At 52.1% G+C, this 14,942-nt stretch overlaps 4 protein-coding genes across 4 annotated transcripts; 2 read left to right on the forward strand and 2 right to left on the reverse strand.

Moving 5' to 3' along the window:
• Nucleotides 1-4,439: 4,439 nt before the first annotated feature.
• Nucleotides 4,440-6,216, reverse strand: M406DRAFT_339730 (Nitrilotriacetate monooxygenase component A/pristinamycin IIA synthase subunit A; the record flags this gene model as incomplete). Its single annotated transcript, XM_040921477.1, has 4 exons — nucleotides 4,440-5,388; nucleotides 5,454-5,701; nucleotides 5,804-5,992; nucleotides 6,088-6,216. 4 exons carry the CDS (start codon nucleotides 6,214-6,216, stop codon nucleotides 4,440-4,442), a joined length of 1,515 nt encoding a protein of 504 aa, XP_040777510.1.
• Nucleotides 6,217-9,088: 2,872 nt separating this feature from the next.
• On the forward strand, nucleotides 9,089-10,162 carry M406DRAFT_330357 (uncharacterized protein; the record flags this gene model as incomplete). The annotated part of the gene is made up of 2 exons (XM_040920509.1): nucleotides 9,089-9,405; nucleotides 9,547-10,162. The coding sequence occupies 2 exons, from the start codon at nucleotides 9,089-9,091 to the stop codon at nucleotides 10,160-10,162; spliced, it is 933 nt and encodes a 310-aa protein (XP_040777511.1).
• Nucleotides 10,163-10,886: 724 nt separating this feature from the next.
• M406DRAFT_322423 (small nuclear ribonucleoprotein SmF) lies at nucleotides 10,887-12,034 on the forward strand. Its single transcript, XM_040919640.1, has 4 exons — nucleotides 10,887-10,908; nucleotides 11,021-11,058; nucleotides 11,215-11,274; nucleotides 11,381-12,034. The coding sequence occupies exons 1-4, from the start codon at nucleotides 10,903-10,905 to the stop codon at nucleotides 11,547-11,549; spliced, it is 273 nt and encodes a 90-aa protein (XP_040777512.1). The 5' UTR covers nucleotides 10,887-10,902; the 3' UTR covers nucleotides 11,550-12,034.
• A 45-nt stretch (nucleotides 12,035-12,079) lies between these two features.
• On the reverse strand, nucleotides 12,080-14,761 carry M406DRAFT_256533 (Skb1 methyltransferase; the record flags this gene model as incomplete). The annotated part of the gene is made up of 5 exons (XM_040917108.1): nucleotides 12,080-12,262; nucleotides 12,385-13,811; nucleotides 13,878-13,971; nucleotides 14,029-14,532; nucleotides 14,624-14,761. 5 exons carry the CDS (start codon nucleotides 14,759-14,761, stop codon nucleotides 12,080-12,082), a joined length of 2,346 nt encoding a protein of 781 aa, XP_040777513.1.
• Between the last annotated feature and the right edge of the window lie 181 nt (nucleotides 14,762-14,942).

Genomic DNA, 14,942 nt, shown 5'->3' on the forward strand with positions numbered 1-14,942 from the left:
TTGGTTCTGCCTCCTGGCGCCGACAGAGCCGCTGGTTGGGACCTGGGTGAGTGGTATGTCGGCGTCCCCACTGGAGCGGCCGTTGATGGGAAGAAAACCCATCGTGCTATTAGAGAGGGAGGACAACTCTGAGAGCGGGGGGGGGCCTGGTCACGCAATCCAACCTCTCTCTCTCCCTTGGCGTGTAGGTTTCAAGGATTGTGTCCCTCTGGAACCTGTCTCAGGCGCGTCTTGGAATATGCCCCGGCGGACTAAAGATATAGATGAGATGAACGTGTTCGGGTTCAGGTCCTAAAAAGAAAAAAGTTTCTCAAGACATCCGAATTTCTCGAGAATGGGTTGGACCAAGAATTTGAAGGGCCTGGTCTAAATCGGCCGAGCTGCACTGACTCAATCTGTGACAAGGCTGGACGGGGAACCCAAAAAGAAAGAAAAAGACCCAGGGGTTGTGGTGGGTCCCAATTAAGAACTGCGCCTTGTTTTCCCACGAGCCTGTTGTGGAGACGGATGGATGAGGGGTGTGAAGTGTCGTTCTCTTATGAAGGTAACGGTAACAGTAATGTAGAACGGTAACGACAGCGTTGCCGACGAAAGGGTGGTGTAATATTGCGCGTTCCAGGCTAGATCAAGCAGCGCCTGTGTTGATGTGTACAATGAAAGTACTTTGTGTATGTGTGTGTGTGTGTGTGTCTATGCCGTGGATAGACAGGCGGATGATCCCAGGGGGGAAAGGGAAACGTTGACGTTTATGTTTGCGTTTACTGATGGCGTGTCGAAACCCCCAATGAAAAACAAATGGAAGGCAACGCGGCTTAATTGTTGCTGGTGATGCTGCTTTCTCTCTCTTAGAAGCCACGAAGCTCGAAGAACGAGGGTGAGTGGTTCAAGACTCCCAAAAAAACAAGGCGTGCTGCAGGTGTGATGTAATACCTGTTTTTACGCGAGGAGGAAGAAGAAGCGAGAGAGCTGTAGATGATCGACAAGACACTTGATCCAACCCAATGGCAATGTCTGCAAGCTGGTCGCTTCAAGCGGAATGAAATGTGGACAAGAAACAAAATAGATCAGGTCGAAAGAGGTCCACAACAGCAAAACGAGCGATTTGGAGGAGGTGAGGAGGAGGAGGTGGTGGTGATGAATGGAGGTGGAGGTGGAGGGCAGGAGTAGAAGAAGGTGGGGGGAGGGCCAAGAAGAATGAAGGTAGAAAGCAGTGCTCAATCAGTGGACTGTGCGCGTTGACCTGTGCCTGGAAATGTGGCACAGTGCCCTGTATTTTTTTTGTTTTTAGTGTGGGTGAGATTGCCGAGATGGTTCGTCCGGGATGGTTTATCGAGATCCCAGATTCCTTTAATTCTTTCTTTGGAGCAGAGCTCAGGTCAGGTCAGCACGGGTCACCAATTGTGGTCACCACTGCTTCCCTTCACTATCAAAAATAGAGAAGAAGGTGATAAAAATTACTATGAAGTAAATGTAACAAAAAAAAAAGCAGGGGAAAAAATCAGAAGAAAAAAAGAGCAGAGAAACAGGTGGCCAAGTAACGTCACTGATCCCCACCCACACACGCAAACACACACGTCTTCATCCATTCTTCCCGTACTAAGTTGGGGTGGTAGCCCTGGCGGGTTGCTAGAGAGTTTAGTTCAGGGGTGGAGAGAAGGAGAAGGCCGCGCGCGAAGGGTGGCTACTGCAGGGGTCCAACCTGTTCCCCCTTCCCTTCTGACTGCAGAGTTTCCCGCCCCTCCTACCCTGCCATATTAGCACTGAACACCCTCTAAACTTCACAACCACCAGCCAGAACAGGCTTAGTGTTCAGTCCATGTCCATGTTTCAACAAGCTGCTAGGTCCCTGAAACTTGGCAGCTCCTCTGCAGCTTATTGGGCCTGCATTGTAATCACCAGTAAGGAGGGGGGAGGGCAGTGGGAAGCATCACCATCAAATCAGCTTCAGGGCTTCCTCCTTCTCTCTCTTCTAACGCCCCCTTTGGCAAGGTGCCAACAGCTTCAATCCAGGCTATACATTATTCATAGTCCACTGTCTCCATTTGGCCGCATATACTTTGACCTCGACAAAAAAAACAGATGGACAAACGGAGACTTCTGAGACAGATCCAGTAGATCCTACCACAGCACAGTATGCACTCGCTTCTTTTGCTCAACTCCTCCTACTCCTCCTTCTTCGCCATCCTCCTTTTGGATCCTGCATTCATTCATTCATTTATCCACAGGGTTTTTTCCTCTCCCATCTTGTCAGTTTCCCTGTCTTTTCTTTCTGCTTCTCTTTGTCCCTTACCTTTTTTTTTTTTTTTTACCAAAAAAAAATTCTTAGCATCTTCCTGATTCGGCCGAGCAGGCTAATTTTGGGACCTTGGTCGCGGCGGGCCCCACCAGCCCAGGCCTTAGCTGAAGAGACCCGCTGTTCGTCATGCGGCGCAGCTCAATCGCTCCCCCGGGAGGCAACTCAGAACCTTATTATTCAGAATAAATACGACATTTTGCTACCACAATACAGTACGTCGGTCCTCGGCTGGGGCATGGCGAATGAACCGCAACAACGAAGCCGTGACACATTCAGTTGTCTAGTCTAGGTAGAATTTTTACACACGTTTACACTAACTTTTCATTAAAAAATAATCGCACAACATCGCTTAGTTCGCTCGACACCGCCCTTAACCGAACATCGTGATCGTCACGTGTCCCCTCTTTCTTTGTGTTAGTGTTTGTTATTAATACGATCCGGTGACGCAACCGAGAGTAGTTATAGACGAGACAGGCGAACGGGAAAAGAGAGAGGCCGTGAGACGGAAAGCGACAAGGCAGAGAGAAAGGTGGCGTGGGGTTCAAGGTGTCCACCCAGCGAACCCGATCAAGTGGTTCAGCTGCATATCATGTCAAGGAAAAAGTTGCGGGCCTCCCTCTGCTCCCCAGCTGCATGTGGAGAATTGGGATCGCACGGTGCCAAGGTCATGACAGCAGATCATACGTGCCCTACTTTGTGATCATACTGTTTGGTGCCATTCGAATCTGTAGATCATCAACTTTAATCAGCCCTGAGAGAGAAAAGGCAACCAAGAGCAATGCCATTCATGGCTTAGCGATCAGAAGAAGAGAAGAGAGAAATGGAAAAGAAAGAGGGAAAGAAAAAAAAGATTCGGTCGCATTAGCTGATCTGAGCTGAGAAAACGAGGCAAGATGCCAGGACCCTCTCGTGCCTCTCCACACAGGATCAACGATCAGCAAACCATCACCGAGAATGCAACGGTAGATCGTGATATTCCTCGGGTATTTCTTTATCGTCCACTTACCCACCATCCGAATTCACGTGAAAATCGCTCGCTCTCAAAGAACAGCGACGACAAACTTGACGATCCCCGAGGCGCCCGGCTGTCTGCACCTATTTGTGCTGTAACTAACTAACTGTACCCAATTTCAACTCATGTACTAATCAGTATGGCGTCCACGGGGTCCGCAGCTCAAAATCTCACCGCCTTCAGTTTTATCAGGATCAGCAGTTTCAACAGAGACCAAAGGCCACACGCAAGCAAAGGGGGCCGTTGAGACCTAAGCTCTCACGGGGTTGGCGCCTGCGGGAGGAACAAAGTTTGTGGCGTCTGCTAAAGGGCAGCGGCGAGTCCCCCGACAAGCCGTTCGGTTTCAACGGGAGGGCTAAGCTTGTGACAAGACACCCACCCTCGAACCACTCACACACCCCCCTTTTTCGTGGTGGCGTGCAGATGTTCATTTCGTGTAATAGGAGGGACAGGGTGGTGTGCACTCTACTATAGTACAGTGCATGATAATAATCAAGAGGATTGGGATGAAGCTACTCTGCCTTGCGTCAGAGGCTTGATTGGTGGTTTAACAGTAATTGTTAAGCATGGCGCAACCGTCCAATCAATTAGCAAGGGCTGCCGTGAGGATGTATTATGATGACGGTGGTGGAGAACCTACCGCCTCTGTCTAGTCGACGCCAAAGCCCCTGTCGCGTCAAAGATTGCAATGCTCATACACGTCTTTCAATGTTCTCGCGTTGAGACAACTTGCAGAACTTGCATGTGATCACGCAGTCTATACTCAGGCTGGCACAATTGTATGGTCTGTGAATCAATGTATCGATGCTACAGGATAGTTCACTTTTCAAACCATTGGTAAATTCAATTGCAATTACCTTCTCTACTAATGTGGTTTCCAGCTCGTCTCATGGTCGGGATTTTGGAAGTGAAGTGTCGACTACAAGACTTATTCTTATTCTTCTATTCCTTTGCTGAGGCGCCGTCCAACAGAGAATAAAGTAAAGTTCACATATAGTCTACTTTGATACTTATTCCAGACGGCGTCTCTCATCCACCCTTTCCAAGCAGAATCAAAAATGTTCTCTGGAGCGTGACCAAGCCGATAACTATCATCGTCTCCAGCTTCCATGCAATATCCCTTGTTCATACTCATACCACGGCCTCTGGAACCTCCTCGGACTTCTCTTCTTCCTCTGGATACACGTCGTACTTATACCTGCTTCCAGTATGGTCACTTCGTAGCCCCTTCTGGCCCTTGCCGTAGATCTTCTCCCGGGCAGTGAGCGGCTCCTCGTCGCCCGACCCAGCAGCAGCAGCAGCAGCAGCAGCATACAGCCCACGCCGCCGCAGCTCAGGAATTAACAAATCCACAACCTCCTCAAACGTGCCCGGGGTCGTCACATAGCCAATATTAAACCCGTCCACATCTGCGTCCCGCAGCCACGCCTCCATATCATCCGCCACCGTCTGTGGGCTCCCGATCGACACAGGCCCCAGCCCGCCGATACACGCCTTCTCCGCCACGATCCGCGGCGTCCACCGCGGCACCTCCTCGCTCGGCGTCGTGAGCGTCTCCAGGAGGCTGCGCACCTTGTGCGCCTCGAGCGAGTCCGCCCCGGTGATCTCCTGGTCCAGCGGGATCTTGGAGATGTCGATGCCCGTCCAGCCGCTGAAGAGAACCAGCCCGCCGACCACGGACGCGTACTTCTTCAGCTCCTCGTGCTTCTGCCGCGCCTCCTCGTCCGTCCTGCCCACGATCGGCGTGAAGGTTGCAAAGAACTTGATCGACTGCGGGTCTCGCCCTTGCTCGGCGGCCAGGTCCCGGATCTTTTGCACCTTGGGTCGCAGCACCTTGGCGGAGTGCGAGCTGACGAAGATGGCCTCGGCGTGCGTCGCGGCAAAGGACGAGCCGGCGGGTGATGTCCCTGCCTGGAAGAGGAATGGCGTCCTCTGCGGCGAAGGGTCGACAATGTGCCTCGTGTCGAGGTTGAAGTATTTCCCGTGGTGGTGGATGGTCCTGATCTTATCTGGGTCTGCGTAGCTGTCGTTTTCAGCATCTGGGTTGATGGCATCGTTGGCCCAAGACCCTTCCCATAGCCTGGATAGAGGATAATTAGTTGTCAGGTAACAGCTTGAAAGGGTGGGTGCGCAGTGTTGACTTACTTGTAGAGAACACGCAGGTACTCGTCTGCCTGGCGGTATCTCTCGTCGTGGTCAATAGGACTGTCGATTCCAATCGCCTTGAACGCAGCCTTCTTCCACCCCGTCACGATGTTCCAGCCTATTCGGCCACGAGTCAAGTGGTCCAGGGTCGAGAAGCGCTTGGCCAATAGGAACGGCGGCTCAAAGGATGTGGAAGCCGTGATACCAAAGGCTAGATTCTTTGTCACTGCCGCCATCGCCGATATGGGCTATAAGTCATTCATCAGATTTTTGCTGCGTCAGATATAGGTCTGCATTGTGGCTGATGTAGGCAAACACAATATGGCTCTCAGATCTCAATCGGGACTCACTATCGTTGGGTCTGTCATGGGCCACTGAGCCGCTCTCCTGATGCAGTTGTCAAGAGAGCCCTCGTAGGTATCATATCCTCCATACGTATCGGCGAGGAATAGTGCATTGATGTTTCCCCGCTCCAGGAGCTTTGCAAGCTCGATCCAGTACTCTAGGTTTCGTTTTGTAGCTGATTTGTCTTTTGGGTTCTGCGGCATAGCTTGTCAGCCGATGATGCAGGTGGCGCTCATTATCCGTCCTCATGATGACTTCAGAGCTGGTGCTATCGGATGTGAGTTCTTACCTTCCACTGTCCTGGAGACAGGTGGCCGATGGTAGACATATCGAATGCGTTTAGTAGGATTTGCTTCTTGCCATTGCCTGGTTCGGAATCTCCAGTTCGGTGGCTGGTCTGGGTCTTGTCTTCCGCCATGGTGGTGATACTCTTTCCCCGGTCGATGATAAGGTATGAGATTCTATTCTGAGCACAGGTTCAGGTGGCAACGGCCAATCGACTAGCAGCCGGCTTAATTCTATGGAGGATGCAGGTGAGCTTGAAAACAACACCTGCAAGCTTTCAAATCAAAAAGGCAAGCGAGGAGGTATGCAATTGAGATGACGTTGGCGTTGGAGTTAAGGGGTTGGAATTATTTCACTATTCAGGTTACGTTTAAATAGACATTTAAGCGGCGTCTTACGATGCAGTAGCTGTAATGTTGTCAATTTGTTACAGATGATGTGATCGGGATCACCTGCATGTGGGTGTACGTCAACGAGAGGGGAACGCTCCTCATCAACGATTCTGCGATGGTATTGGCGTGCACTGGTGACTTATATCCGTAATCGGCTCAGAATATGTACATTTTTGACGCATGGACACATTAGTCCTTGGATGTTGCTCACTCACGGCTTTAAGTCGTCTTTTCTTGGCAGATATCGCACTTACTAAGGCGTGCAGATGTTGCAATCTCAAAGATAAGAACTCTAAATCATAGCAACCTGACTTTCCACATGGCTTATCAAAGGCTTGTTCAATGAGCTCATCCTTATGCAATCTTTCCTGTGGAAGAAAACCGAAAAGACAGAAAGGGAAGGCAGTAAGCTTTTCGACTTGTAAGCATTCAAAGGGAAAGCTCCAATCTGGGTTGAAACAAAAATGCAATGTGGCACAAAAAATGGCAGAATACTTGCAAAGTAATTTGATGCTGTAACGCTGAGTTCAGACTCTGTTGAAACCAATTTCTAAGTGATTGATATGTCTTAGTTGTGTGACATCTGGCAGCTCACAGGAACTCAGACCTTCATTCACTGATGCTACGAAGAGCAGTAAATTACGCTATGCCGCAATGCCAATCCGAATGTCTCGTAATGAACATATCAGGATTGTAATCAAGTAAACACTTAGTACTTGAGGTGTGCACTTTGCCTCTGTCAATTACGCTGCTTTCGACAGCATGTGGTTCAAAGCGTGAACGACCTGAGGCCTTCAGTAGTCAAATGAAACTTCAGGACAAGGTTCGACACTTGCCAATTGTTACTTGCCGCTAGTGATATTGTGGTGCACCAAGTCATCGTTGTATCACTCCATTTCTAGGCCTGTGTCTGTTGCCTGTACCAGATTTTGGTGGGAGGAAAATGAGATAATAGATAGCAAATCAAGAAATTGTCCAAAGGTGCTTGAGAAGCCTTTGCATTTCATTAGGGAGGATGTCTATTAGTAGAAGCCTCGGTATCGTACATCGATTTATTTGATCGAAGCTGGGTTCTGAGGCTGGAGAATAATGGTGTTGACCACCATTTGGGCATGCTCTTACAATTTACATGAATTATGTTATTAACAAAAGTCAATTCCACAGCTGTATAGCTCTCCACCAAAGTGTCATTTGTGTGGCGTTGTCATTCGATATTTCGTGCCATTGCATACTAAGTACCAGTCTTGCTGAGGCTCGCAATAGATCAGATGTATAAGATCGTATGAGGCCAGTAAAAAGCATACATGTATGTAAGCAATAGGATATACCGAACTCAGTTTCATCTTGCATATGGAAAACCAGTGGAGAACCGCCCGGAAACCAATCCCAAACACCATGGCACATCCTTTCCTTTCCACCCTCTGGAATTAAGTTTAGGCTATTCCCATAGTGTGCCGATGCCGGGTAGAACGAAATGCGAGGCCGCCACCCTTTCCACTCAATCACACAAGGCATTAAAGCGCAGGAAATTCGAACGGTCTAGAGGAACCGGATCAATAAATAAATAACATATAAATAGGCGCCCGGACATTTAAACGAAAGAGAGGGTGCATTCTAGGCCCTGAAAATGGTAGACCCTGGAAGTGGTAGAGGGCGGCGGCTACAGTTGGGCAGCAGCAGCCAAAAAGGAAGGCCCCCGCGTGCCGCGGTGCCAAGTTTGTACAGCTAAACAGCCCAGCCCGGCGACCCCGGGAACTTGACGGGGGGATGGCAGCTTTTTTTTTGGGGGGGGGGGGGGTCGCAGAATGGCCTGGAGTGCTGGACGTGAGGAGTGTTTTGTAGGTGTAGTCACTGCTTTTGATTAAGGGTTTAAAAATGAATGAAAGGGAAAAGAAGAAAAGGAAGTAAATGGAGAGCATCCCGGATCGTTGACAATATGACATGTGACAGGAGGAAACTATAGGAAATCTCCAGCAAGGCTTAAAATCTACGATCATTTCAAACTCTCCAAAAATTCTCTCCCCAACTTTCCCCTCTCTCCTCCCCCGTCTCTTCGACCCCCTTTTTTCTATTTTCTTTTCCGTTTTGTCCTTTCTTTTTGCCTCATTCCTTCATCGTATTATTCTCGCTGTTGGTTTCAAGGTGGTGATGACTCGTCTTTCTCAGGTGTCACATTCCTACTCTCTCACTTACCTCTCAACTCTCCACACAGACTGCAGAACGACGGAGGCGCCGCTTTCACCCGGAATAGCTTCCTATTTTGCCCTTTTGGGAAGCACCCCGGCCACACTCTGTAGATCAATCAGGCCACAATGCATAAGTGCTGCGACATCGCTCCGATAAAACAACGACAAGTGAGACATTAAATTCTTTTTGGGGCCAAGGGCTCTTTTTTCCCCCTCCCTTTGAACGGAATCCTCAAAATCAATTGACACGAACCCTACGAGAATGGGGTTGGGTTTGTGGAGGACGGAAGAAGCTCGCCAGAAGGGGAATTTCGAGGTTGCATCTTCTTTCTCAGCAGCAGTAGCGGCGACATCATCACCATCATTATCATCGCCAGCATTATCGTCAACAATAGTAGGATCAAGCCGATCGCCGTCGTCAACCACAATGGGCAAACCTGTTCGCCTGGGCACGTGCCCACTCCTCGACAAACTCCCGACAGAAATTCGCGTGCAAATTTACGAGTACATTTTATTCGAGAACGGAAACTTTTTCAGCTTAGATGACGACGACGAGGGCATGTCGGTGCCTACTCTTTTTCCGAAATTGAGGGCACCGCCGACGCCACCTCCACAGCGAATACGACGACGGCGGCGGCGGCGGCAGCAAGACGAGCGGCGGCGAGACGAACAAGAGGTGCAACCGACAAACGAGATTCGACCTGAAAGCAACATCATGTCACTGCTCCTCACGAATAGGCTCATGTAAGTAGTGGCCTTTGTTTTAAACTCTATATCGTCTTCCTCCGCTCATCCCTTGCTTTCCTTTCTTGCACCACGACACGACACGATCACACACAAACAAACAAACTCACGGTATTTACTCACGCGAGACAACCTATCCAGTTACGAAGAGGCAGCCTCTCTTCTCTACAGCACCTCTTTCTTCCGCCTCCGCGGGATTCACTGCACGATCCAATTCATCAACGCCGTCTCGCCCCGCCACCTCGCCCGCGTGCGCTCTCTCAAGCTGGTATGGGACGATCAAGGCTGGACGGCAGCCCCCGAATACGACACACCAACCCTACGGTCAGCATGGCCCTCGCTCTGCGACGCGCTGGCGGATGGCGGGTTTGCGGGCCTGCAGAACCTGTACGTGGCGCTGGGGGTACCGGGCGGAGAGGCGCATGTGGAGGAGATGTACCTGCGCGGCCTGGCGCGGGTGCGGCATGTGGATAATTTCAAGGTGTGTATACCTGTGGGGTTTCTGACGAGGTTCGAAAGGCTGGATGTGGAGAGCAGAGAGGAGAAGGAGGCAGGTGGTGATGACAGGGCGCCGTTTGAGCTGTGCCGACATACGGCGGGCGAGGTGTGCAGCATTCGCAGGGAGGTCATCACGGCGGAGTGGCTGGGCGACAGCAGGCCTTCGACGCCTGGGTTGAGGCTCGTCCTGCCTAATGTGCCTGGGATGGAACCCTGGGCAGATGGGGAGTGGGAGACAAATGAGAAGGAGATGACGTAACAGGGAAGAAGAGGAAGAGAAGGAGGAAAGACAAGGAAAGAGGAGGAAAGGAGGAGATTGCGGCTTGAAAGGAATGAAACAGGCCACTCTCTGAGTGTTCAGTGAGCATGGTGTCCTTTCTGTATACTCTGTGTAATAGTATTATGTTACTATGATGCTACGTTTAATGATAGATGCTGGCATTGCACAATGTAGTATTTCTCTATCTGGCGTTCAATATCAGTACTTTACACCGGCTCCAAAGGACTTGCATTTGTGAGACTTGTACAGTGTTGCTTGAAGCCGGCAATAAGTGGTAGACTTTGTACGTGCAGCTGTCTCAAGATTATTAGAGAAATATGTGGACTTACTTATAAATTGAATAGAATAACAAGCTCCAATATCATGTACTCTGCTCTACATGCCAAGATTCAATGATGAAAGTAGCACATGTGAAGCTACAGAAGGAGGAGAATAACCCCCAATGTGGACTAGCGACCTGCTGTAGCTAGAGGCCTAGCCGCCAAGAGCCGCATGCAAGCGCAGCACCCCTGCTCTAAATTTTAGCCCACCAAGCTTGCCCCTGGCCTGGCTTACTCTTCCCCTAACCTTGTCTTTTGCCTGCCGCCTCCTGTTCTGCTGTATCTTGCGCCTCACGCCTAAAGATATTCCTTGTGCCGCAGACCAACAACCTCCAAACCAATTCACCCACCCAGCCTTTTCCACAACAAAGCACGAGAACACCCCAAGCCACATCCATCATGAGTGTAAGTCATCAGTCAGCCCATACTGAACCGATACATACTGCACAGGTAGAAGGAGAAAAAGTAGATCAGCAGAACAACCCTAGCTGTGGCTAACAAGAAGACTCCCACACAGTTCATGCCTGTCAACCCCAGACCGTTCCTCCAGGACCTGTACGTCTTCTTGCCCTTCTCGACCGCCACCCCTTCCCTCTCTCGTTCGCAAAACCCACCTACATCTGGCGCACGTTATGCCAAGCTGTTTCCCGACCGACCGACCCCAGACACTTTTGCGCCTCTTGACTGACATAGCCGATTCGTTGCGCGCAGGGTCAACAAGGAGATCTTTGTCCGCCTCAAGTGGAACGAGACCGAGTACAAGGGTAGACTGTAAGCATCCGCACCCTGTTTCTAGCAGAGGAGAGGCAGAAGACGAAGGAATCTTGTCACTGGCTAACGTCTCTTTTCCCTTCCTCTTCTTCTTTTTGTTACACAGGGTCTCCATCGATAGCTACATGAACATTCAGCTCGCCGAGGCCCAAGAGTACATAAAAAACAACTTCTCCGGCTCTCTGGGCCAGGTGCTCATCAGGTGCAACAACGTGCTCTGGATCAGAGCTGCGGGCCAAGACGGGGAAAATGGGGATACCAAGATGGACGGCTGACCATGTTGAATGTGTTGCGCTGTTTTTGAAGGGACAGGGAGACAGGGTGATGAGGTAGAGAAGGCGGCACAGAAGATTTGGAGAAGAAACGAGAAAGAAAGAAAAAAAACTGCCGCCGGGCTGTGACTATCTATGCCACGCAAGGGCTCAGGGCCGCGCATAGGGAAGAGATATCATCATCTGCACAGACACGACTCGCCGCGCACGTGTGGAAGGGGGGGAACTAGAGAGAGAGGGAGGGAGAAAGAGGAATTGCACTACGAGGATCCGGCGTTCATGGAAGAAAAGGATCATGCAATGCTGTTGGGCAAAATGAAGCGTAAAACTCCCCCAATCGATAACGAGGAGAAGACCCAAAAGCGGGGGATTCGTCAGAGCTGTACGGGTCATATTCTAGGTACGGCCATAAGTCAAAAACCAGTGCCTCTCTCGTAAAGGAAAAGGATCATCTCAGCTCAGCCAGAAATCCCAGGCAGTTCCTATCCACCGCATGCTGCTGGACATGCATCTATCCATCTATCCATCCATCTCTATTGCATTAGGCACGCAACCTTCTTGCTGCTGTGCATCTCGGACGCGCCCACCTTGACTCTCGTCTTGGCGCCCACCCACGTGTACGCCTCGACCATCCATTCGTACCACACGCGCGTATCGTCCGTCTGCCGCCACATGCTGATCTCTAACTCCGAGTCTTGAGGGAAGTAGAGCGGTTGCTGGTCGGGGTGATTTCCCCTTCAGTCAGCAATGGGTACATCTTAGATGCCAAGGAGGAGCAAAAGCAGAAAAAGAGGGGTGGGGGGGGGGGGGGGCGGCGGCTAAAGAAGAAGTCACGTACCTTGAGTGGGAAGAAGATGGGAAACCAGGACACCATGTCCCTGCTCTTCTTGTCAATCTGGTCCGGCAGGATGCTCAGCTCCACCAGCTCCTTGCCGCCACCGCCCGTCTGCGGCGTGTACAGCGTCGACTCAAAGTACCCAGCCAGCCCGTGTATCACGCCGCGAGGCCGGCAGTAGAAGGTCAGGTGGCAGTGCCTGGCATTGTGCTCGTTCAGGCCGCCTGCGTTGTTCATGGCGCCGCCCCCGAGCGTCCGGGGCATGGGTTTGGGGGCCTCCTTGGCCTCCCACTTTTCCTGCAGCGAGCCCCAGACCGGGTGCACAAACTCCCAAGCCTGCTGGAACCGCGGCCGCCCGGGCACGCGCTGCGCCACAAGGTCCATCTGGTACAGGCGCACGACCCACGGCGTCTCGAAGGCGTTGGCATCGCCAGGCAGCACGGTGGTGCGGAGGTGCGCGTGGATGCGCGGCGTTGCGATGGGGCTGAGCCACGCCGTGTAGCTCTCCGGGATCGAGAGGCCGTGCGGGCGCGCAATGTGCCGCTGGATGCCGTCCAGGCACTCGGGCGACAGCTCGTTGTCGCCAAAGGAGCCCAGCAGCTCCGTTACCAGGATGTCAACCTTGCCCGTGCCGCCGCTTTCGACGGGGCCGGCCCAGTCGCGCATGTCTGTCTTGATCACATGCACGCGCCCGCCCCACGCCGTGGCGTTCTGCCGCAGAAGGTAGACGTAGGCGTTCTGGTTCTTCTCGACCGCCCAGAGCTGGATCGGCACGCCGCTCCTCTCGCTGGCGCGCAGGGCGCGGGTCACGAGCGGGCCGCGGCCTGCGCCGGCAACGGTGACGACCAGGTCGTTCGAGGCGGTAGCGCTGCTGGTGGGCTTTCCGAGGACTTTCCACTCGCTCATGGCCTCGTACATGGCCTGCTCGTAGAGGTCGTACTTGACCGGGTCACCCTCAAACATCTCGTACGTGGCGGACTCGAGGTTATCCGAGAGCGGCTGGAGCGGCGACTGCAGCCAGTCCTGGAAGCTAGTCAGGGTCTCCGTCTCCAGCCGCGTGTAGGGCTCCTGTTGCCGCTGCAGGTGATTCATGTACATGATGTGTGGTGTCAGGCCCGGCAGACTCCTGGCCAGGGCGGTGCTGTGCGCGGCGTCGGCAAGCGAGGGAAAGTCGGACTGGAGGGTTTCTGCTGTGAGGACGGCGGTGTCCAGCTCTGTCTTGGACGGACCTACGTCGCAGAGGAGGAACCAGGGGGCCGTCTTAAGGCGCATATACGTAGAGATCAGGTCCTGGTGGTGACGTGAGAGGGAAGGGTTGCCTGTCTTATTGGGCTGGAACGTGTTGGGCCCAAGCGTCAGGTAGTGGAGGGGCTCAGCAAACCAGCGCGTCTGCAGTTCCATCTCTGGAAGCCTTCTGGGTATTCTGAGAGCTAGAGGCAGACAATTTTAGCATGTAAGGCCCTCTAATTTCGAGAGAACTAGAGAATTGTACTTACCAACATATAATCTGTTCGCGTAGTTGCAGACTGACCGGATCGTGTGCCAGGTGTCCCATGCACCGAAAAGATCAACCTCTTCCTCCTCCTCCTCCTGCTGCTGCTGCTGCTGCTGCTCCTTCTTCGCATTTTGTGCCTTTTTGGTGTCCACGCCCTCCTGTCCGAGCAGCTCGGTCGATAACAGTGCAGCTCTCTCCTCCAGGCCTGGCTCACGGTACATGGGGATGTGGATGATGATGTTCACCCGGGTGGCCACGTCGAAAGACTCCTGAATGGCTCGTGCAAACTGAGCAATAGCCCTTGCGTCATCATCCCTCCTGGGACCAGGAACAATGACACTTCGCACACCACACCAGTTGGCAAAGGCAACCTCCAGGTTCAGGGCCTGACGAGAGATGCTCGCGACGATGGGGTCAGAGGAGCCGAGGTCGATCCACGGGCTGGAGTATGCCAGCACATTGCCGATGTAAGGACACGGGCCTAGGCTACTGTCCTTGTCGGTGAGCGTGGGCAAGATGGGGCCTGGTAGAGACGGGTTTGTTTTCTCCTTGGCCGAGAGCCCTGATGCCTGAAGCTCACTCAGATGAGCCCTGTAGAGGTCCTTGGCCCGCTGGTGGAAATGCTCATTGGTGATGGGCGCAGTAGCAAACCCGAACTGAACAGGAGGAGGAGGCCAATGTCAGTAAAAGAAAATGCTCAACAAGAGGAGACAAGACACAAGAAGAAGTAGTGTTATCTAGACTCACCCCAGAGTTGAGGATCTGATCGTAGTGGCCATCAGTAAGAGCGTCGACCCTGGACGAGTCGTGCTGGCCGATCCAAAAGGCTGGACGGAGCTGGAGAAACTCCTCCGACTCTGGGTTTAGTGGCCCATCAGTGGGCATCTTTTTGTCCTGGCCTTGTTGCTAAAGCAGCTTATTTGTCTTACTCAGAAAGAGAGAAGATGACAACGCCTAGAAGTTTGTGTTGGTAGGTCAAGAAGGAGGAAGGGAAGATTTATGGGGCATGATTTTTTCCCTTCTTTTTTTGGTTTTGGCGTGGAAGTGATGGAGAGGGGGGCGGGCT

Source organism: Cryphonectria parasitica, assembly GCF_011745365.1.
Source record: "Cryphonectria parasitica EP155 unplaced genomic scaffold M406scaffold_4, whole genome shotgun sequence".
Lineage (NCBI taxonomy): Eukaryota > Fungi > Ascomycota > Sordariomycetes > Diaporthales > Cryphonectriaceae > Cryphonectria > Cryphonectria parasitica.

Bases quoted from the DNA above. Each gene is read 5' to 3' on its own strand.
- M406DRAFT_322423 (XM_040919640.1), top strand. The intron at 11,059-11,214 runs GTACGTCTTCTT...CGTTGCGCGCAG, and splicing joins AGACCGTTCCTCCAGGACCT to GGTCAACAAGGAGATCTTTG. The intron at 11,275-11,380 runs GTAAGCATCCGC...TTTGTTACACAG, and splicing joins ACCGAGTACAAGGGTAGACT to GGTCTCCATCGATAGCTACA.